The sequence below is a fragment of the Lutjanus erythropterus genome, chromosome 4, assembly GCF_056507025.1.
Source record: "Lutjanus erythropterus isolate fLutEry1 chromosome 4, fLutEry1.hap2, whole genome shotgun sequence".
Classification (NCBI taxonomy): Eukaryota; Metazoa; Chordata; class Actinopteri; order Lutjaniformes; family Lutjanidae; genus Lutjanus; species Lutjanus erythropterus.
Genome location: NC_139320.1, coordinates 6,045,441 through 6,069,162, shown reverse-complemented (window position 1 = coordinate 6,069,162; position 23,722 = coordinate 6,045,441). Strand labels below are relative to the sequence as shown.

General features: G+C 40.4%; 1 protein-coding gene across 1 annotated transcript in view; it reads right to left on the bottom strand.

Moving 5' to 3' along the window:
• Positions 1–908: 908 nt before the first annotated feature.
• Positions 909–23,722, bottom strand: part of LOC146327402 (alpha-2-macroglobulin-like) — a 39,621-nt gene continuing 16,807 nt past the window's right edge. The window contains exons 15-34 of the mRNA XM_084716259.1: positions 21,900–22,049; positions 18,877–19,069; positions 18,552–18,660; positions 15,225–15,450; positions 14,235–14,361; positions 13,867–13,988; positions 12,795–12,846; positions 12,470–12,553; positions 10,002–10,178; positions 7,000–7,075; positions 6,675–6,831; positions 6,370–6,444; positions 5,010–5,172; positions 4,734–4,921; positions 3,507–3,719; positions 3,232–3,359; positions 2,006–2,096; positions 1,848–1,916; positions 1,650–1,755; positions 909–1,284 (exon numbers count right to left, since the gene is read on the bottom strand). Of these exons, the coding sequence (XP_084572385.1) occupies positions 1,208–1,284; positions 1,650–1,755; positions 1,848–1,916; positions 2,006–2,096; positions 3,232–3,359; positions 3,507–3,719; positions 4,734–4,921; positions 5,010–5,172; positions 6,370–6,444; positions 6,675–6,831; positions 7,000–7,075; positions 10,002–10,178; positions 12,470–12,553; positions 12,795–12,846; positions 13,867–13,988; positions 14,235–14,361; positions 15,225–15,450; positions 18,552–18,660; positions 18,877–19,069; positions 21,900–22,049 (2,583 nt within the window). The 3' untranslated portion in view covers positions 909–1,207. The remainder of the gene's footprint in view (positions 1,285–1,649; positions 1,756–1,847; positions 1,917–2,005; positions 2,097–3,231; positions 3,360–3,506; positions 3,720–4,733; positions 4,922–5,009; positions 5,173–6,369; positions 6,445–6,674; positions 6,832–6,999; positions 7,076–10,001; positions 10,179–12,469; positions 12,554–12,794; positions 12,847–13,866; positions 13,989–14,234; positions 14,362–15,224; positions 15,451–18,551; positions 18,661–18,876; positions 19,070–21,899; positions 22,050–23,722) is intronic.

The window sequence follows — 23,722 nt, the reverse complement described above, 5'->3', positions numbered from 1 at the left end:
GTATAATAATTTGACAACATGATTATGGACTTGCAGAATTAAGTTTACTGTTACAAGTGGTGTTATATGATAATTATTTCATTATCATTTACTGCAGTTTAACTAGTATTGTAATGACACATTTACATGTGTAGTATTTAAGTTTCTTCTTCATGTCCCTCTTGTCTAAGAGCTAATTAGTTCCTACCTGTCATTGTTTAGGGGGGACAGGTATGAGTGTGACACCATGTGTGCATCAGTTTTGTTGACCCTGCTGTGAACCATGAAGAGTGAAGTTGTGTGTCCTGTGCTGTCAGGCTCATTTGGTGAAGATTAAATACACAAAGAGAAGTTGTAGCAGCTTATTATGAAGAAAAGAGGGTTACAGACTGGTGGCAGCGGTGTTTTTTCTTCGTATTCAGATTAATTAAACGAGGCATTAAAGTAGTTTACACCCGCCGGAACATATTGGACAGCGTCTGGCTGTGGTCTACAGGTGCATTCTGTTCATTTGTTTCAGTTTACATGGACTTAAATGGAATTTTACGGACAGTTTCCAAAGTCGCTGCAGTCATTAGTGGATGATGTTGAGGACAGGGAGTCTCTCACTGATGATGACGACACGACCAAAGAAGAGGCGTGGCAGTTCCTTAGATGTTTACTTGTGTTGAGTGGCTACTTTTCCTGATGTGGTATTGGGTGTAGGGTATCAGAGTAGTTTTATGAGTACAAGTACAACTACAAGTACGTGAGGACAGTATTTGGCCAATAGCCAATGCTGGTGTCAGTATCAGAGCATTCCTAATATAAATTATTTTGCTCTATATTTTTATTTATCTCTTCAACCAATTCCAACAAATCAGTCAAAGAAGGAACTACATCAAAATCTTATTTCACAATCTTGCTGTAAAGGATAAATAAGTTTCCTTGTATTCTTGTAATTTTGTTGTTTGTTTTTTCAGTTGATCTAAACACTGAATAATAATGTTTAAATTGGATGTTTGGACCTGTCCCATTTCTCATTCTTATTAAGTTTATACAGTTAAGTGAACCAAGGACAATCAATTACAATACCATTACATCATTCTGTACATCTTAAAGAAAACTGAGACTATACAAGACAAATACACTTTATTTCAAACTTTGGAAATCTCTGTTGGTTGAATCTGGGAGTCATGGTGTGACTGCAGTAGGTGCTTCACCATCTGTTGCCTGGTGGGGATCTACATTACTGAGTGACCTCCTGTAGTTGCAGACTGTTGGCTGCAGCACAAGGGTATATGTATTCTGTCTCAGCCTGGTCACCTGAGTGGAAACAGGAGAATGAGATCAACAGTTTGAACAAATATAACAGTGAAAGCTCCATTTCCAAAAGAGTGGACTCATTAATTCATGCTCATGTTCACTGGTTTCTATCCCAGTGTACTTCAGACAAAGCTTGTAGGGCTCAGTAAGCTGATTTGATGCTGGATGCAAATTTGAAAAAATGCTATCAAACCCCAAACAACTGCTGTCTGTGTGTCAGCCCTGCAAGAGACAGCCAGTCTGTCCAGGGTGTACCCCATTTCTCACTCAGTGTTAACTAGGATTGGCTACATTCCCCTTGAAACTTGCAAAGGATAAGTTTCTTTAGATAATGAATGGATGCTAAGATGAAGAATCTTTTTTACTTGGCTGGTAGTAGTCATAGATTTTGACCACAGCTGGCTTCAGGTTCTGCACTGGCAGCTCCTGAATGAGCTCTAAGCTGTAGTCGTTGGGTACGTCCTTCATTAACTGTTGGAGGGAAAACAGATGATCAGTAACAATCAATCAGTAACAAATCTGGAGAGCATCGTCTTTTGTTCTTCACTGTGAATTAAACTCACCTCCTGTATGTACACGAGAACATGATCTTCCTTTTGTTCAACTCGATCCACCAGACGGGTCATTTTGAGCTGTGAGGAGACGACATTCGGCTGTGTTATCCCGTCGTCATGACATCAACAACCAACACGAATAATGCTGAAATGTGTTCATAACTCACCTTCTTCAAAGACTCTTCATTTGGGGAAAATCCAGAGAGCATTTTGATATCCAGGATCACCATGTTTGTACTGTTCTCATTTCCACTGTATCTGTAATGGAATCATATAAATATGGTGCTGCACAAAGAGCTGTGATGATGACCACAATACTGTGGTCATGTGATGCCTACTGCAGAGTTGAGTTCGCGACTGTCATCACTGTAAATTTAATTTTTAAAAGGTCAGTCTCATGTTGAGATCAGTGCATCAATCAATTAATACACCAAAGGATCAGAACTGTCACACACAAGTCAGGAACACAGCCTCTGATTGGTCGACAGACTCAACTCAAGGCATTTTAGGATTGCCAGCAGCAGGTTAACAACATGCTAATAACAACAACAACTGCTGACAAGTTGAGATAAAGTGAAAATTACCTCTTTAGTTTAATTTTAGTCTCCAGTCATATGATGCACCTATTTAACAATATGTCCCAAAAAATACAAAATCCATGTATTTGTGTTCTTATATCAAAATCCAATCATGTTTTCTTCTAATGACACAAAATATGATGTGTGCTTACATAGGTTTGAACAAGCCAACTCAATCATGAGCAGAGCAAGAAACAACCTACTACAAAAACGTTGGGCCTCAATAATTAATATAATTGTACACAAATACAACATAATGACTTGATTCAGTGATTTGGGTGAAACTGGATTTGATGCTTCCTGTTTTCCCTCTGATGTTCTTTGGCTGCTCAACTTCAGCTCTAGGTGAATTACAGAGTTTCTGCTAACTTAGCTGGAACTGGACTCAGCAGCCTCTCAGTGAACACAGCTGGACAGGGACAAAACACAGCTTCCAAGATCAACAGGGAATACAGTACTGAGGCTATTCATAGAGTTTCCTGATGAAAAGACAGCTTTACTGGGTTTCTAAATTAGTTAACTTCTAATTGTAGTGCCATTGGCTCTGGTAGCCGTGCAGCTTGCTGACTCAGTCTGGAGGTGTCAGAAGGCAAATGCAGCAAGAAAATCAGCTTTGTACTGTATTTTGTGGCATCAAACCTCTGTCTGCCTCGGAGGCTGTGTTTGGTACTGGGTGTTTGGTCCGGCTGTGTTCACTGGGAGAAAGCAATATCCACAACAAGTCCTACCTTAGCTGCCTGTTTTTACAGGAAACACATAAACATTTGGAAGCAAATAACATCTGCTTTTGTCATATGAACTCGAACATTACTTACAGGGACTTCAGCTGCAGAGTGAGTTTAGGTCTCTGGGATTGGTGGGATTGACAGTCAGCCTTTGGTTTGACCTCCACACTGAGAGTGGTGACATCAAAAGGAGTCGGGATGTTATAGTGAAGAGAAATCTGAAAAACAGTGAACAGGAAGTGTGTAATATGAGAATTTAAAGCAGAATTTCACATGTGATGACCTGAGCCTAAGATCACCTCAGTAGTGTTATACAGTATGTATGTGTACAGTTAGAAACGTAGAGAGACACAGGGTCCACTGACCTGCACTGAAGCACATGCAGAGCCCTTCACCTCCAGGCTGTGCTTTCCTGTCACGTCCTTCAGCGCCTCCTCCTGGTAGAGCAGTTTGTTGCTCTGGTTCACATCAAATAATAGCTGGTCACTGGGAGACTGGACGCTCACTGAGACTGACCCCTCTGGACTGAACACCACAGTGGAGTAGAGAGCCAGAGCCTGAAGAGCCACCACTGTGTCCTACAACACACACACACACACACACACACACACACACACACACACACACACACACACACACACACACACACACACACAGAAGTTGGACCTCAGTTACAGCAGATATTTCCAGTAACTCATATTTAATGGTTATAATCATCTATAAGATCAACTAAAATTCAACAAATATTGGTTTTAAGACAATTGTTCCTAACATTTTACAGTAATAACATTTTCTTGGAGGTGACTGGAGGTCAGAAATCTACTAACTAAGAAAAAAAGTTTAATAGTTTAAGTCTTTTTTACAACTTGCCCAAAGTGGCACTTTTTGTGCCCCAGACAAGTGGCCAATCCTTAGTCTTGAGCCCTGAATCATGCTATTTTACGTTGTTGAGGTTAAAAAAGAACTCTTTTGGATAAATGAGCACAAAAGTATGAAGCTGATGGGTCAGTGGTACGTGACTTCCGCTGTGGACAGAACAAGACAGTTCTGCTGATTCAGCTTCACCTAACACACATGCATACCCATCGCATGATCTCCTCCAGCAATAATAATAACAGAGTGACTATTTGCACCCGCGTGAGAATAGTCACACAGCAGCTATTCCGCGAGTCAAGTGGTCATGTAGGGGAAATAAACCGGCAAAAGTTTGCTTATGCTGACATGTTGACCTACATTTCACTAAAATTCAACTTGAATCCATTTTTAACAGTTGATTACCCAATTATTGATAATACTTTTAGACTTAATTGACTTATTAGCCACATTGACTATTTACATCCTGGTTGCAAATGGCATTGTTAGCTATGGACACCTGGGTGTTTGTCTCTGCCATGCAAGGCAATACAAACCCAGGTCTAACTACCCACATTACCTATTCCACCCCAGGTGCAAATAACATCTGTCTAATAATAAACCAGCAATGCAGCATGTATGTAATCGCCACAGAGGCTCAGGGTCTGAACTCTAATAATGACAGTAAAATTGTCGACTGTGCAGCTGCTCTGCCTCAGCTCCAGCTGTTTGGGTCGTACCTGTGTAGACGAGAAGCCTCCATATTGGTTCTGCTGCCCTGTGAGCCATCTGACAATGCGGATGGCGTAGGCCAGGTCTTCAGCTGTAGGAGAAGCACTGAGTTTGGCCAGCAGCACGTAGGAGCTGATCTCCACAGACAGAGAGGCTGATGTTTCTGTTGCTGTCTGAGACCAGTGGAGGAAACCTCCTACAAACATCCATCCATACACAGGCACAAGGTAAGCTACCACAGCAGTAATGAGACAGTAATGATTTGTTTCAGGAGGACGACTCACCTTGTTGTATGGCAACTGTGTCCAGATGCTGCAGAAGGTGAGCACGGGTCTCCATGTCTCCAGCCAGGGTGAAGACATATGCCAGCAGAGCTGTAGTGTAGGTGTTGCTGAGGTCACTGATGGACTCCCTGAGACAAGACAAGCTCCTTCTCAGTACATGATGCTGTAAAAGAAGAAAAAACAAGATAAAAAGAGGTTTTGATCATCTCTAACAATTATTAACAGGGTTTTCTTTTGTCCATAAATACTAACAGAAACTTCATTGCTGTCAGTTATATGATGTAAAATCAATTGGGAACCATGTAGAAATAATGGTTGCACTTTATTTTACAGGACGATAATAAGACATACACAAAAATTATGTAGTCATTACCACTCACATATAATGCTGCTAAACCCAAAATACACTGTACTTCTCAAAGAAACTGCCTGTTTTCTCTTACTTATCCCTGCAACAACCCTAATTCCCAAAAAAATTAGGATGCTCTGAAAAAATGTGAAGTATAATGACAAGATATTTAATGTTCAAACTGAAAAGCGTTCCTGTTTTTACACTCATTCTGAATTTGCTGGCTCTGTCAAAATCAAAATCAGATGTTTTTTCATAATTACATTAATGTACGTCTGAATTCAATCACTTTTTCAGTAAGCTACTATAATGTATCCAGAATGAATGTGAGGCAGAGCTGGGGTTTCCTATATTTCTGAATGCTGTGTAAACGCATCACAGCCGTATCATCAGCCAATCAAATTTTAATGTAAAGTGACCGAAAACACATGACGTGACGTGACATAAATGAAGATCTGCTGGTGATCCTGCTGATAGCTGCTATAATGTACTGTGGTGTGTGTCTGTGCTGTGGTTTTTAAACTTCTGTCTTGATGGTGTTTATGCATTAGTGCATGATGTGGCTGTATCAGCAATCTTTGCAAACTTTGTGTGTGCATGCGCATGTGTGTGTGCGGGTGAGGAGCTCTTTTTACATAATATTGCAACATAAATCGTTCATTACATCATTATTAACTACTGTAGCAACGCTTGGTTAACATGTACATCCAGCACCATCTGTGGTCTTCTTCTACTCCATCCTACTGTCTAAACCATCGGCAATCTAAGTGTAGCTTACATGTGAAAACACTTGTTGTTGCTGCCCTCTAGTGGTCAGAAGAATGAATAACTCCTATCAGTGATAATGCAATGAAAGATGAAAATTTGACTGTCTCCAAAATAATATAGCTATGTGTGAATAAATAACAGAATTACTGCAAACATTAAAAATTAACTTTCCCAAGTAACTAATTACTTTAAGCTTGCACAACACTGATCTTAGTGAAAGAGAAACCAGATTCTTATACTTACAGTTACTGACATGTTCATCTCCAAGAAGGCAGCAGTGATGTAAGCACTGAGAGCCACTTCATCTGAGACACCACCCTGTAGACAGGAAGCATCAGGAGGAATTAAAAGCATGACTATCTCCAAGATCCAGGATGGCACAGAATCTTAGGACTGAAACCACTGCTCTCACTGATTATCAACACTATTTTCTGGATCCATATGAAAACTTGAGCAGTCAATCCCAAAGTACACAAAAGACAAATGAACTACTAGTGAGGCGGTGATGATGTGACAAACGATCATTTTCAGAAAGACTTTCAGATTACCTTCATTCTGTTGTTAAAGAGTTTTCCAGACAGTTCAAAACAGCCTGTATCTCGTTGTTTTCTCTTCAACCAAGTCCTAGACTGTTTGATCTTTGCTGGGTCAATGTAGACGAAAGACTGTGCTTTGACAAAAGATCTCAGCACAAAAGCTGTCAACCTGTAGTTAACAAGTTAAACAGGATCAGATGTGTCTGTGTCATCAGTCACCATGATACACTAATCATAACCAGAATCCACATAATCAGCACTGCACTTCAGTGTTTAATGTGTTGTTCTTTGGGTGTGTCTACAGATAGACATCCCTGTGATTCAGTAATGTTCTCACCAGGTGTTCCCCTCTCCTGTTCCAAAGGTGCTGTAAGCACCATCATTGTGCTTGTAGTTCAGCTGCCTCTGGTAGCCTGTATAATAATGATGACATGCAAATAAAAGATTAATAGTAAAAGAATTTGGTGAAAGACAGCATTTATTGTTACATTGACTCCAACCATCAAATCTATACATTATGTAGTAGGGGTGTGTATCTCACTAACTGAGGTGATTTGATACATATCTCAATACATATTCAACGATACAATATAGCTTCAAAATTTTTAAATAGGCAGTGATTCGGTTTGATACAATTCAGCCCTGTCACAATACGGTACGAAATGATGCAATGTGTGAATCTTTGCGTTTTGATTCTGTTAATGCTATATTTGTATGGTACTATCAGTTGCATAAAAAAATCCTGATTGTGTTACTAAACCCTGTACCAGGAGAGACAGAGAGAAGGGGACATCACAGTTAACATCTTCTTAGGAATGTCTTGTGTAAATGAGATACTGTCACTTATATGTTTTGGTTTTTTTTTGACTCACTCAGCTTTTCACTCTTACAGACCATCTGAGCCAATGCACTCGTATCTTACACCTTAAAGCCTGATGCATCAGATGCATAAATGAATTGTTACATCCCTATTTTATAGGTATATACTAGGGCTGTAGTCAACCAAAGAAAATCCCAGTTGTCTGAGATTCTACACACTTTTCAATCAGTCAGTTGGTGGATGGGAAAAAAATCAGCACGTTATCTGCAGATTAATGAAATCAGCCACAGTGCACTGAGTGACTCTACCTGCAGTCTAAATGGGTGTTCATCACACTTACTCAACATTGCCAAGCACATGAATGCCTGCAGTTTGACCATTTCTTTTTCACACATATCTATATTCATGGTTCAAATTATGAGGGAGCTAAGGGGAGTTCAGCTCCCCTGAAAAGGACATGAGCTCCCCTGAAAACTTGCTTTAAGGGAAACATCAGGTTTTTGAAATAATAATAAAGACACCAGTGTTGTATGTGTATTTTCTCATTACATTACAATTTTAGAACATTTATCTATTTTAACTGACCGTTGTCTGTGCGGCTTGTTATGGGTGATACATGCTCCCCACCCTCTTGCTGATCAGCCTGATCCTGTCTCACTCTGTGTCTGCCTCCTTCCCTACAGGTCTGACTGCTCACTGATCAAGGCATCTATAAAGAAGGGGATGGGACTGCTGCTCATTCTCTTTCTTCCTTCTGGCCTGGGATCAGCAGCGGATTTGGTTGTTGTGTGACCCCATGTAGTTACTTTTGGTTTTCTTTTTCCTTTTTGTTTCTGGTGGGTCCAGTAGTTAAGTTTTCGTGGCTTTAGTTTGTTTATGTTAGGATAGTTCTGCTGGCCCCATATGGGCTGGACAGTGGGTGGCTCCCAGTCCTTTGTTCTTTTTGGCTGGCCCACCAATATTTAGTTAGTTGGGGGGGGGGGTTCTTTGGCTGTAGGTCTTTGAGATGGTCACATTGCATGTCTATCTTTTATTTCAATAAAAAAAAAACACATGGTTTCTTGCAACTCTTGGCTCATTTGATTGTGTTCGGTCTCTTGGGTACGAGATAATTTAGAGGGTCATAGCACTGGGTGCCACCAGGGGAGCCTGTCCATGGTTATGATACAGAGCAGAGCTGATTGAAAGGTCAAAACAATCCACAAATAGAAGAACAGGGAAGTGAAGGGACAGTCAATGAGAGAGACTCTGTGAGAGAAAGAGAATCATGTCACATGATTATTTATATGTGGTTGTGATAAAGCTCAGATGATGATGCTTTGCAAAAGCCTTGAAAACCTTAAAAACCTTAAACACTTCACTTAATTTCTCTGTAGTTAAAAAACACAAGTTTGCACAACCTGTAAAGGCGATGATTCATGAACAGATGTCTATGCAAAGCAGAAAAATGTTGCCTGTGCTGATTTTGTTTCTTATAATTTGCACTGATTATTAAATGTATTCTTTGACTTTGAAACCTTACATTCTTGTTATTTAACCTCTCTGAAATGTCACTGACAATATTAAATGTCTGTAGTGGTAATAGTAGAATGTTTCTGGCAGTAACCCTGAAACTGTCCATGCTGCTATGCAATTCCACCATGCATTCAAAGCCTTACAGCACGTCTATCAAGTATATTTAGACACAGCAACAACATACACATATTCGCATTACATACAACAAGGGTCACACCGGCCTCTGCTCACAAACAAAGCTCAGTTCTAACGCAGCTCATGCTGAAGTATAAACTTCCACAAAAAGCAACATGAAAAAACATACTTCTCTTCTTGCTTGGTTTCAATTGAGGTTTAATCTTCACACAGTTTCTCTCAACTATCCCCCAATATTACAACAGTAGTCCAACATTGCCCCAGCTTGTGTAGACACTTCAGTGCTTTATGTAAGAAATGCAGAGGATCCCTTCCCCAAAAGTGAAGCCAAAGCATCTTAGTCACCCCCTGGTGGCTGACTGCACTGCCTTCCAATGTTTATAGAACGGACATTGGCCAAATTTTAGGTTTTAGGTAAGTTTAGGTAGTTCTTATCATACTGTTTCATGTTCAAGTGTTCATTTTTCTGATCAGTTGGATTTTGATTAGTTAATTTAATTATATAAAACAGGGTTTTATGCCATACCAGCTATGCCATAGCTGATTCCTGTTTATGATTGAGTCAGCCGGCTGTATGGGCCGGAAATCAATACTGCAGCTCCAACACTGGTCACTACTGCACAGAATCTGGCTCCAAATGACATCAACAGTGCAAGATGACAGTGCTCATATCAGGGATATTTTGGCCTCATTTTCATACCATGGGAGGAAATGGAGAGGTGGTTGGACAAGAGCATAACAAAGAACCAGTTGACCTCCAGGTGGTAGCATATGGCTAACTGTCCCATGGTGGTAATCCATTTGTTGGAATTATAAGTTTGTTTTTTAGTTTTTGTCTTGGCTGTAAGATGACACTAACAGAGACTCACCACTGGTCAGGAAGTTGGTAGCTTTTTCCATGATGGCTGTGGTCAGCTGCTGGGTGTCTTTCAGGTACTGGAGGATGTAGATGTTAGGAGCCAGCAGCACCATGTTCTGCTCCCCACATCCATATGGCATCTTCAGCAGTCCATCCAGGTTCTTCAGGGCTCGGCCCAGGATGTCGCCTGCACAAAAACACATTTTTCCAAGAGGGCAATTTGTGTCACAGCAAACATAAAAACAAAGGAAAAACATATAAGAACACAAACAATATGACAGCATGTAGAGCACAGAAATATACAATAATTGACATTAACCTGTGCACAGAGGTCATTCAAGCTCCATAGGAACAGATTAATACTAAGTGTTGACATTGGACAGCCATTTTTAAAGGTAACCTGAGGAGTTTTAGACCTCCAGTAGTGCAAGGGAGGAGGTTTTTATGCACACTCAGGTGATGCAGTAAATCGGACTACTCCACTGACCAGCAGGTGGCAGTAACACACCAATGTATGCAGCATTGTGTCAACACAGACAGAGAAGAGGACTGCAAGTCAGTCTACATGTATGTAAACTGCAGGATCTAAAATACTTTTGTAGAGCTGCAATGATTAATGGATTATCAAATTAATTGCCAACTATTTTGATAATAATAATTAATCAGTGTCAGTACATTTTTCAGAAAAAGTACAAATTCTCTGATTTCAGCTTCTTAAATGCCAGTAAACTGAATAACAAGACATATGAGGGTGAAATAATGGACTTTGGGAAACACTAATCAACATGTTTCACCATTTTCTGGCATGTTATAGGCAAATAACTACTAATCATTTGATTGAGAAAATAATCAACCAATTAATTGGCTGAAAATAATTCATGAGCATGCACAGCCTGCATTTAGGGTCTTGTCTGTTGTGGTAGATCCCGGCCTCTATTGACCTTGTGTTCAAGGCTTGCTCTTGTGCGGCCATGATCAGTGCCTCTGTGCCGTCTTTCAGTCCAGCCTTTTCCAGCCACTGGTACATTTTCACTATGTCAGCCACTTCCTCAAGCTGTTGGTGGTACATGCCATGCAGGGGCTTGCCTGTCCATGCCAACCCTTCTGGCTCCTCTTTACTGGGCTTCTGCTGCTTGAGGTATTCACTCAGCAGGTCATCATTGGGGGCCATCTTCCTGATGTACTCCCACAGGTTTGCTGTTTCCTCCTGGATAGTGGCTCTGACACTCACTAGTCCGCGGCCTCCTGTTTTCCGCTTAGCCTATAGTTTCAGGATGCTGGACTTAGGGTGAAACCCTCCATGCATCGTAAGGAGCTTCCTTGTCTTGATATCAGTGGCTTCCATTTCGTCCAGTGGCCAGGAAATTATACCAGCAGGTTATCAGCTGACTCTTCAGGACCTGCCTCACCCTCTGAAGGTAGAAGATATGGCTGATCTCTGTGCTGCCTCCTCATGATTGCCATTTGCCTGCAGGATCCTCAGGTATTTGTAGCTGTCCTGAACATCTGCTATGTTGCCTTCAGGTAGTTCAGGCCCTTCAGTGATGATCATCTTCTCTCTTCTGCACACCATCCATCCACACTTATCCTGTCCGAATGACATCCCGATGTCATTGCTGTATATCCTGGTGAGGTGAATCAGGGAGTTGATGTCACGCTCATTCTTGGCATACCGCTTGATGTCATCCATGTAGAGGAGGTGGCTGATTGTTGTCCCACTCGAAATCAGTATCCAAAGCCACTCTTGGTAATGATCTGGCTGAGGGGGTTCAGGTCTATGCAAAACAGCTGGGGTGACAGCGCATCTCCTTGGTATATACCACATTTGATGCTCACGTCTGGAATTGGCTGTGTCTTCCACGACCCCACCAAGTTCTTGATGAAGGCACATTGTACCTCATCAATCTCTAGTTCTAGAGTTACAAGTTGCTTTGCAGTCTTCATAGATGTGGGGTTTCAAAGCATCCATATGTCCCACATCCTCTTCATATACCCCCTCTCACTGGGGTTGTTGGTGTAGTAGCCTTCCAGCAGTGTCTTGTTCTCTGCCCTGCTCCAAGTATGTTGTGTTCCAGTAGCCAACTTCTCGTCATGACGTCTTGGTTCTTCAACACCTAACGTGGACCTTGTTGGACCAGGCGATGTCTGAGCCGGCATGGCTTTAAATATATATATGTATATGTATGTATGTGTGTGTGTGTGTGTGTGTGTGTGTGTGCATGTGTATACAATATATATGTATACATATATGTGTATATATGTGTACATATATATGTATATATATATATATATATATATGTGTACATATATATGTATATATATATATATATATATATATATATATATATATATATATATATATATATATATATATATATATATATATATATATATACATATACACACACATATATACATATGTATATACATATCTTTATGTTAAAGCTACAGTGAATAAAAATTGAGTAATCTAATTACCCAGCACTGATACCGAAGCACGGGCAGATCCATTAATCACATTCTCAGGGAGTTGTAGCTCTAATTCCTCTGTCAAAGCCTCCCCTGGGTACAGAAATAAACACGACACATGTATGAGCACTGGTACAGAAACATCTACATCATTAAACAAGTCAGAAAAAGACCATGTCTACAAGGTAACATAACCACACCTGCTGAACACACAGACACACACACACACACACACACACACACACACACACACACACACACACACACACACACACACACACACACACACCTAATGGACCTAAGCATAAAATCTCCTGGGTCAAACCATACTGACCTTTTGGACAGAGCAGCCAGTTGGAAGTTTTTGTCACCTCAGTTCCCTCAGCCTGAAAGGAAAGGAGGTGAAACATGAGCATGTGCACATGAGCATGTTTTGTGAACCTGAGAAGAGTCGTTCTTGCAATTATTTTCTTAATGTTATTTCAAGATAATACATTAATCACTTTGTTGTGTTGAAATAACAAAGCTCATCTGGATTCATTTCCGGATTCATTTATTTTCGGAATTTCAGGAAAACAAACTTTTTTATCTCAAGATAATGAGACAATTGACTTGTTATAATGAAAAGACAAAAGGTTGTTTCTACAGAGGCAACAATGGCTGTACTTGCAGATAGTTTTTTCATGTCTTTACCTGGGGATCACAAGGAGAAGGAAAATCATTTAATTTGCACACGTGCACATGCAGAGAAACTAAGAATGTTTGTGCTGTACAATCATTTTTTTTGATGGTGTAATAATTTTTTAAACTTCAATCAACCTGTTGTCATAAGAAAACAAAAAGTCATTTCTGCAGAAGCCAAGAAGGGCTGGGCTTGTTGTTTTCTTTTTTCATTTTTTAACATTTAGAAATATTTAGCATACAACTAGAACACAGTGTTTTCATGTGCTGTAGAACTGAATTAAATCAAAATAATTCATACAGAAAATCCATAAATGAAAGTGCAAGCATTTTGTCTTAGTGAATTTTGTTGCAATGCATAAAATGTTCATTTTCCAGTTGTTTATAAAGGGTCCTGAATTTCCTACCATGAATGAGACCAACCTTAATATGTCCTTCAGGTTTTTTGTTTCATACCTTTTCCTTTTCTCTCCTGCTCGATTTAGTAAATGAAAATTATCTCAAAAATGTTCTCTGGAGATCATGAGTTAATTATTTTTGTTATCTTGAGATAACAAAGCTCGTCCTCTTGTGACAATGGGTTAATTACTTCATTGTCTCAAAATAAGAAGCTCTGCAATCTCGAATAGGATGAAAAAAAATTCTAAGTATACGCGTTCAACCCATTCAATGTAAGGTTATTAGTTATGGGTTAAACTTTTGTCATCTTGCCTTCAGGTGCTCACCTTTACTATGAGCGGCCGTGTGACCACATCAATGCGACCCCTCTCTGGTACGCTCACAATCTCATTGTCACATGACACATGGGACGCCACAGCCTCAGCAGTCACAGTCACATTCACAACACCTGAAAAAATCACAAACTCTGCATGAACATCAATGACCTCATTACTCTGTGGTCACCACGGAGACCATGAAGTTAGTGGTGCTGTATGAAAATACTGATACACTTGAGTATTGTGATATTATGTTCAATGATACTGTATTAATTCTTAAAAACACTATTGATTTTGGATTTACAGTTTGCATGCAAAGATTTATGAACTGTCTGACAGGGTTGTCAATAATTCTGGACACAATGATAAACATTTACCTAAGACAGTGGGGGTCATGGTCCATCTGAGGGTTTTACGAACGTTGGCACAGAGACAGGATGTGTACTGGTCACCAGAGAGAGGGGTGAGGGTGTAATCTAAAGACGGGGCTGCAGTCACAGTGACCTGTTCAAGAAATACAATCTCACTTTTAAACTGTTAAAGTTACAGAAATGTATTGTCAGTTGGGGACTTGAGCATGCTAGATGGTTTTGGACAGATGTTTCCATGGACACTTCTCGCTTTTGTCACACCTAAAACCATGCCCATAGCGTTCAGTAGTCCCCACTAGGGCGCTGTTTGGCTGTACCACTTTGTTGCAGACCCAAACGGATAACTTGAAGCCTGGCAAGATGGATCCTCGCATGATCTTGGTATCTCACAAGGTAAGATGTCATCGCAAAATGACCAAAATACATTCCCTTTGTTAACCTGTCATCCCCCCTCTCCATCCTGTAGTATTGAGACCCAGACACCGTCCTGTCTGGACCCGTAGAAGAAAAATTATAGAGAATGATTACATTTTCACGAAGCATTTCTATTTTAACCAGACCAGCATTTCTACTCTTTACATCACTGGTTTAGCAGCTCAGGTTACTAACAAACCAACTGCATGTGTTTTGAACAGCCCATCATCACCACAAAGATGTGTGTGTTGGTTGCATGTGCAAACAGCTCATTCTAACTGATATGTATGTCCCCTAGTGGACATAGTAATTATGAAAGAAGCAGCATAAGGATCGACAAAGTTTACACATGAAGGATGTTGGGTGGATGGATGATTAAAACAGCTCACATCAAAGAACACTGAGTCATTAGTGGTCTATGCTCAGTGCCCTCTTTTTTTAGGATGGGAAGTTTGTTTCAAATAATATGTAACTTCACCAGTATCTTTGGAGTATAGATATGTTGACTCCAGTTCATGCACTCTGTCCTTCAGCACATACAATAAGTCGTAATGTCACTGTGAGTGTAAAAGCATTGATTACCATGATGCAGCTGGACAGGTAGTTGAAGACAGTTGCTTTGAGTTCAAAGTTCTCCCCGCGGATGATGGAGTACGGCAGGCTGAGCTCGAGGAAGAAGGGCTGGAAGACGGTCAGCTCCTTACGAGGAGCCAAGCCAAAACCTTCAGAGGACAAACAGAAAGCCTCCGTCTCCCAGGTGGTGATGGTGTCCGGTACAGTGAAGGACACATTCGTTGTTCCAGACTCTCTGGATCAGCACAAACACAACAACACACAGACACATACTGCGAGTTAGAGGAACATACTTTTACTATCTCTCAGTGATGTGTGGTCAGGGTAGGCAGTGTCTCAACAGAACAAAACAGAAATGATGAGGTTACATGATATGTGTATGTTTATAATTTCTTCACAGCAGTGATGGGTACCAGGTAACATCAATTAAAAGGACACTGATGCCGTGTTTTAAACACTTTCTCAGTTTAAAAGATTTATCATCACTGCCTGTCTGTGGTTGCTGGATGAGCAGAGCAGGTGGCTCCTGAATGCAGGATCGGCTTCCGCTTTACAAAGGTGAAGAAAAACAGGGAAATATTAACAAACCTCATTTATTGTGCTGTATCGGTCGACAGTATTTGAACATACTGCACACTATATGAGTCCATTGATGGGATTTTATTGCGCATTAGTGTCACAATTCGCTGATTTCGCAGTAGACTCTAGGCATATTTGTTGATTTATAGCTTAACTAATGTATATACATCTACATCTACATCTTGTCTATCCAAGCATTAAATTAACAGTAGTGTCCTAAAAGCACTTATTCTGTCCTCTGTCTCTGTGATGAAAACTTCCCCTTAACTCTCTCCTCCTGCTGCAGTCATCGATCGCCCCTTACTGTAGCTGTGGTGAGTCGTTTTCTTTTTTTCTCTTCAGTCATTTTTGTATTGAGACATTTCTTCTTTACTTCAGTGACAGTCTGACCCTCCGGGGACACAGCATTTACAGCATTCACTTTTCCTGTTCCTTTTCCTTTGGTTTAGCAGGTATTTTAATTCCATTGCTGACCCCTGCTGAGCCCTTCATACGAAAAAAGTAAGAGAAATTTAAGACAAGAATATGAAAATGTTCTCACATGGGACCCAGTGTGTCCTTTAAATAGCAGGAAAATACTGCGCCATAGACTTTAAACCAGGCTTTTGTTGGTTGACACCAGGGTTGGGCGACTGGACAAATATATCACCTATCAGCAATGGGCTGAATCCATTGCCGATGTTTTTTTTGTTTTGTTTTGTTTTGTTTTTTGAGTGATTTGTTTTTGCGATTTTTAAAAAATATATTTGTTATATTATTTGGTTAATATAATGGTCTGAGCAGTGACAGCCACATCTCCATGACACGCTCTCAGCCACCAGTACAGTACACGCCCACTCAGAGAGTGGCAGCCTGTAAAACCAACATCTTTAAATATCTGACACAGTGAATTCAGGATTTATTTGGATCAAACCAGAGTTGGTGATTGTTGGAGGTGTGTTTTACAAAAACCTAATAAGTCAATTAAGCTAATCTTAGATTGGTAAAAGAGATAAACTTGAATTCAGACGGTGCACGGTCATATTTCTCCGTTTAATAAAGAAAATAAGTGTGAGAATGTTTCATTTCTTGACACTTTGTGGGATTAGTTTGCTGACTGGACATAGTGAACGTACACAGCTGAGACTCAAGAGGAGGTGAGAGAGGAGAGTGAATATATCACCAATCCCTGATTGCTGGGCTGATGATGGTTAAAAATTTTAACATGTCGCCTAACCCAAGCTGACAATATTTTCTACTGCTTCAAGATAGCAATGCACCTGAACACACCGCATTTTCAGACCAGCACATCCATGGATGCACAGATAGGTGCAAGTACATTTGCTACCTACACAACATGGGCGCTGGGTGAGAAAATTATAATTGCGTCAGTTAGAAAACAGCAATGACAGCAGCACTGCGTGCCACTGTGTTCACCAGGCAAAAGATGGAGTTTTTCAAAAGTTTTCCATAATTGTGAATAACAGAGGTCTGTCAGCATACAGTCAGTAGTAAGTGGTATGTAAGATTAGCTGGGGACAAGCAGCAGGTCCATTGGTTGTGTATGTGGGTTAGGGTTAGGGTAGCTCATTAAACAGAATAATTTATTTTATGTAATATAAGTTAAGAGGGTGTGTTACGTATCCTATGTGTTTTATGTGTTTATGTGGAGAATGTGGTTACTTATGTTAAAATGTTAGGGTTCCATGCATTTAATTGCAGTGTTATTGTTAAGCTGTAGCACCAGTAAATTGCCACCAGGTGTCAGTGGGGTTACACAAGCAGCGTATGCACAGGGAGAGTCACAGGCAGGTCTTTAATGAAATCTCTGTGTATAAGATGAAAACAGAAAACTGCAGCGATGATTAATGTAAAGTGATACTTGTGATGCACTTTGCAGGTAAACTGGTGATGTTATTTAAGAATCTTGAAGTAAGACAATGCTTACACTGTACACAAGTTTGTCAAGTGTTAATGAGCATCTCACTGCATTAACAGTGTTAGTTAGCCAGTTAGCAGATAATGTAATGTTAACAGCCACCATGGTAGTCTAGGAGGAAAAGAGAAAATGCCATGTGGCAACTGTCAATCTAAAGTGATACTTTTGCACTTTGCTGAAAATCTTAAATAAATATTTAGCACCAGACTGAGTTTGTGAGACATCATTGCATGCACTGCTACACACACACACACACACACACAAGCAACTGCATCGAGGCTCACACCATGTGGACATCAAAAACATTCATGTCATTTGAGGGGTCTTGTAGTCTGACTCACAGGATGCACACTTTGTTTATATGCCTGCCATTGGTGGCTTAGTTTCAGTCAGCATCACAACATCTGTGTTTTCAGAGTGTTCGGAAAACAACAACAACAACAACAACAACAACAACAACAACAACAACAACAACAACCTCTGAGCTGCAACCTACATGCTAAAAATGACAAATAAGCATCTGGGACGTTAGTGGTACAAAACAAGCTAGCAACAGCGTTTCTTTTGTGATGATTTAGCCATTTTAATGTCAGCGCTTTCTTCCCAATGAACAGAGAATCCACCAAAACAAGTTCCCTCTTGATGCTAATTTGCAGCAGTGTCCTGGGCTTTGCTCTGCCCACGATGGTTATGATTGGTTTAAAGAAATACAATCAAGGCAGTGTTTTTTTCGTCCATAGCAGAATGTGCATGTGGGAAGCCAGACCTTTGTCCAGCTCTGAGTGCTGTGGAGAGAGGTCTGGCTATGTGAGACTAAGAGATTTGTGACAGAAGCTCACCCAACTTCCACCAGGCTCCATATCCAAGTCTCAGGGAAGAAAGTACGGACCGTCTGTATTGGTGGTGAAGCATCATATGAGCCATATTTGGAATGTATGTTGGGAGCGGCTGAGGAAAGAGGATAACTTTCAACCAGAATCAGAGGTAAACTTGAAACAATAAATTGTACGCCAGAGAAAGAGATCTCATAAAACTTACAACCAGTAAGGAATACTTCTTCTTCACTTAATCTCACACATGATGGCATCATTTGGAGCAGATTTGTTGCCATCTTCAGGCCCAAACTCTAGGTGAACCAGCAGGACATAAATATGTCATGTTAAAGTGTGGTCTGTATTGTGGTATCACTTGTGTAATTTAGAAATTGTTGCATAAGAATTACCTTGAAAACTGTGTATGCATCATTTTTCTTGCCATGTCCAGGGTGTGAAAATATGGGCCAATATACACATGGTTGAGGGTCTTCAACATCATCTGGGATACTGAAAGCTCTCCTAACAGGCAACAAGTTAAATATCTGAAAAGAAAGGTATTGGCCAACGCTATAAATGAAATAAATATTTATTCTTTGTCTGACAGGTATGGGTACTCTTTTATTGTGATACAGTTTGGAAAGTGCATCTGTAAAAATAGTGCCATTCCTTCTGTGAAATGATTACTCTGTTACTCGTTTATGTCATGTAATATGGAAGGTTGTGATGGCAAATAGAGGTGGGCAATATGGCAAAAATAACATATCCTGGTCTTTCATTTTTTATTTTAATTTCAGTATTTTTTGGGCTTTTTGCCTTTATTGGATAATGACAACTGAAGATATGACAGGAAAGGGGGGAGATAGAGAGGGGACGACATGCAGCAAACAGGCCTCAGGTGGGACTGAAATGGACGGCCCCTGCAGAGGACTGATAGCCTGTATATGGGGCGCATGTTCTACCACCTGAGCTACAGGGGTGCCCCATCCTGGTTTTGTTCATGGCAGGATCACAATCACAATTTTATCATGATTCTTTTTCATGTTGGTTTTAATCACCATTTTGCAAGTTACTGGTCAGTAACCAGCCATACTAATTTGCCTATTTAAAAAATGTAGCCTTAAAAGAAAAAAAGAGATCATGTAGGCCAGACTAGCTTTTTGAACAGATTTCAATCTGTGTGAACTGAATATTTTCATGATTAAGTGTAACTATAGCAGCAACTGTAAACTGCTGTTTAAAACAGCAAAGTCATTATATAAACTAAATCTCTCACTGGAATCAAATCTAAAATTTTAATTTGAAAAAGTCAGATGCACCACACTACTTTCCTGCATTTAAAAAAAGTCATATTCAGGACATAAAAACACTGAGTGAAGTTTAGAAAGAATGAAGAGCACAGACATCAGACAGTATCTTCATCCTGTCCTCTGTCCTCTGATGCTGAGGTGATTCACTGCCTGCAGGTCTCTGCCTGGCAGAAAGAGGAGGGGCTCTTTGTCATACAGACAGCTTACGTTTTGGCTTGTTTCAATTCCCTATTACCCGAGTCAGAGCACTACGCTTGTGTAAAACAACGGTGGTCGATCAGAGGGCAGAGCAGATTAAAATATTGCTCTCCATATGTTTACATGTTAACACTCATTGAACAGGTGCATGATGAAGTATTGGCTTTTTACTAGCAATGGTTTTATTGCATTTACTGTATGTATAGATAGAATGAGCCTAACGAGAAAGAGTCCAAATTACAACTTGCAAATCTTCAAAGCATCAGAAAAAAGCCCATTCAGACAGGGTTTATTTCTCTTGGGGGGGTGAGGTGATTTTAACGTTACTTGCCCTGGTCATTGATTTTAATGCAGTTTGGAGTGGGTACACAACAGTTATAATTACAACCCCAAATTACCTGCTCTTATTTGACAACATTTTTGGTTGTCACATGATTTAAATCTCATTCGAAGCAATGTCCATCCATTTTAAAGTGGATTATCTGTGTGAAGACCTGCTTGCCCTTTCACTTTCATATTTGCATTCATCAGCTGAGTGAGAAAATGAGCCAAAATGTTTTTGCTAACACGATGGAACAACAACATATAAGATGCAAATGTCCAAAATGTCTCTTTTGAGCCGTGTTTTTCTGAAGCCTATATTCATTTACATTTTTGAAAATGGGCACCACTAAAGGATTAAAAGTATGTCAAGTTCCAAATTTCTGTTTGCTATGGTGACAGCCCATTGTTCCAATGGCCCGTTATTCTGACCCCAACCCCAATAGTCTGTAAAATGTCCCATTTGATTGAAAGCCTGTTTATCCCACAGATCTTTATCCTGTACTGCATACATGCATTGCTGCCATGGTAACAATCATAAACATGTCCTAAATGTTGTGAAATCTAACTTTGGGTTGTTACCTCTATTATGTTCACAAGTTAGGAGCCATGGGCCTTGGGAGTAATGGTAGAATGTTTTTGGGATAATGACTGGCTTTTCGACTCAGTGTCACATTTTTCAGACCATTGGAGTTTCAGAATAATGGACCATCCCATGAACATAAAAACAGCTGTGACTGAAGTACTTTGATACTGAAGAAAACAGAGAAATTCTTAAGTGTCTTTTTTTCTGTAATTTTTAGGGATTTATGGCCATTTATTCACAGTGGACTTCAGAGATAAGCGCCTCCCTGTTCTTCCCATTTGCCTTCTCTTGTGCTTCCCTGGAAGGTTTTCGGCTTTCTCTTTTGGACATGAATGACTAAATATCCAAAATTAATTGATGATTATCCATTTTCAAACATATTACATCCTTTAATTTCCCAATGGTTAAAATGATGTCTGGAACTATGAGTTAAATTACAGAGCAGCACTGTGGAGATTTTTCATTCCTCACCTGTAATGTCATGTTAATCTCAGTTTGAATGGGTCTTAAGATAGCAATTAACACAGTTTATAATTAGACGGTATAATTCACATATTCAAAACCTGGTTAGATTGTGTAGGCCCAAGTTACCTTGGACGATTGACTTAACTAAGCCAAGCTGAGAAATTTGTTTGCTTTCTAAATGCATCTATGATATGTATTTATTAGCACCAAGAGAAACAGACTTCTTTTTACATTGTGTTTGTGTATGTTGTGTTTTACTGACCATTGTCCTACTGGCCAGCTTCACTTGGGAGCTCAGTGTTTTTCTCTATTTTAGCAGGAAATAGTTGGATAATAATGGAGACCATTATTGTTTACTTTCCCTAAAAACACATTTTGCCAACCAGTTCCAGGATGTAGACCTATAACGTTTAGATTACACACCCACTACTGTAACATGGAACACAATAAAAAAAATAAAATAATGCATCTGCTGTGGTTGATCTCAACAGTCACCTTGTCTACATCCAGAATCTTTCCTGGCTCCTTGATGAGGACGCTCTGGTCAATGGCGCTCACACCACACAGAGAGTCTGGATTGGCCGACACCTGCAGGGTGGTTTCTTCTCCTGGTACAGCTGTGGATGGAGAAAACTCCAAGGACACCTGACACACAAAAACCCATGCATACACACATGCACATACAGACAAACAAGTAGCTATTACAATATGTACATAGAATTATTTTTTAGATGACAGACAGAGCAGATACATTTGTTTGTCTGGAAGCAGATGGATCTCAGTGGTGAACTGGAATTTTGCAGCTCTCAAAGATATCCATCATAAACCATGATGAGATTCAATCAATAGCTGATTTGGTTGATAACCCCCACACAGAGACAAACGAGCCCCATCTGTTACAGTCACATTAAAGGTGGGATGAGTCATTTTGCAGAAAGACAGTTGATATTTGAACACAAAAGCAAATTTGTGAACATGCATTCCCAAAGAAACAACAGTAATGCCTGAGCAATATGGCAGAGTACAGTGTGCCTGCAGCCAAAGTTACCTGTAGCCTCAGTGAGGGACAGTTATATTTTATTACTATAAATAATACAAGGATTGAGAGGACCAGTGTAGAGCTGAGGTACAGAGCTGACAGACAGCTGCTGAGAGCAGCGGAGCTTTGGGGGAGAGAGGACTGGAGCTCCTGTAGGAGGAAACACTGGAGTGGGTGGCCTGGTCGCTCTGTTGGTAGAGCATTCACCCCATGTACTGAGGCTGAGCGTCCTCTGCAGTGACTGTGCGCTCGACCCCTGCCTGTGACCCTTTGCTGCAATGCATCCCTCCACTCACCCATTTACTGTCCTCACTTCAGCTGTTCTATCCAATAAATGTATAAAAGCCCAGAAAAATATATATTAAAAAAAGAAATACCAGTCAATGATTTTGCTCTGATGAGGACTGCTTCACTGGCAGAAGGGAAGCTCAGAGTTAATGTTTCAAACTTTTAGGATTAAAAAGGGATTTATCCTCACTAATTTCACTTAACAGAAGGAACCGTGAATAAATATGAGTGACACAAGGCAAATATTCACTTGGTGTATCACGCACCAGTCAGGCTCTCTCCCCTCCTCCTCCCGTGTCCTGTGCACAAGTATGGATGTCACCTGTTGCTGATTTGTGAGATTTGTGTGGCTCAATACAAGCCACTTTGTTTAGAGTCAGGGCTGTGTAGAAACATCAGGGATCTTTTTCAATACACACACAGAATGGGGAGCTAGAGGAGCATGAGGAGATGTTTGCTTAATTTGATAAAAAAAAAAAAAGTGTATTAGCACTGCCGCTTCACAGCAAGAAGGTCCTGAGTTCGATCCCCCAGCTCCCCGGCTGGGGCTCTGTGGGGAGTTTGCATGTTCTCCCCGTGTCTGTGTGGGTTCTCTCCGGGTTCTCCGGCTTCCTCCCACAGTCCAAAGACATGCATGCTGGGTTAATTGGTGACTCTAAATTGCCCGTAGGTGTGAATGTGAGTGTGAGTGGTTGTCTGTCTCTATGTGTCAACCCTGTGATGAACTGGCGACTTGTCCAGCGACTTGTCCGGGGTGAACTCTCACCCAATGTCAGATAGACTCCAGCAGCCCCACGACCCTTACAGACTAAGCGGTTACAGAAAATGAATGAATGAATGAATAATGAGTACACATATAAGCATATACACATTTGTGCATACCAGGTACACCTGCATGTTAACTGCAGAACAGTTAAATGAGATATTGTGGTTCTGAATACTTTTGCCTAGAGGAAGCATGTAAATGGAGAATAGGATGGGACCAAGGACT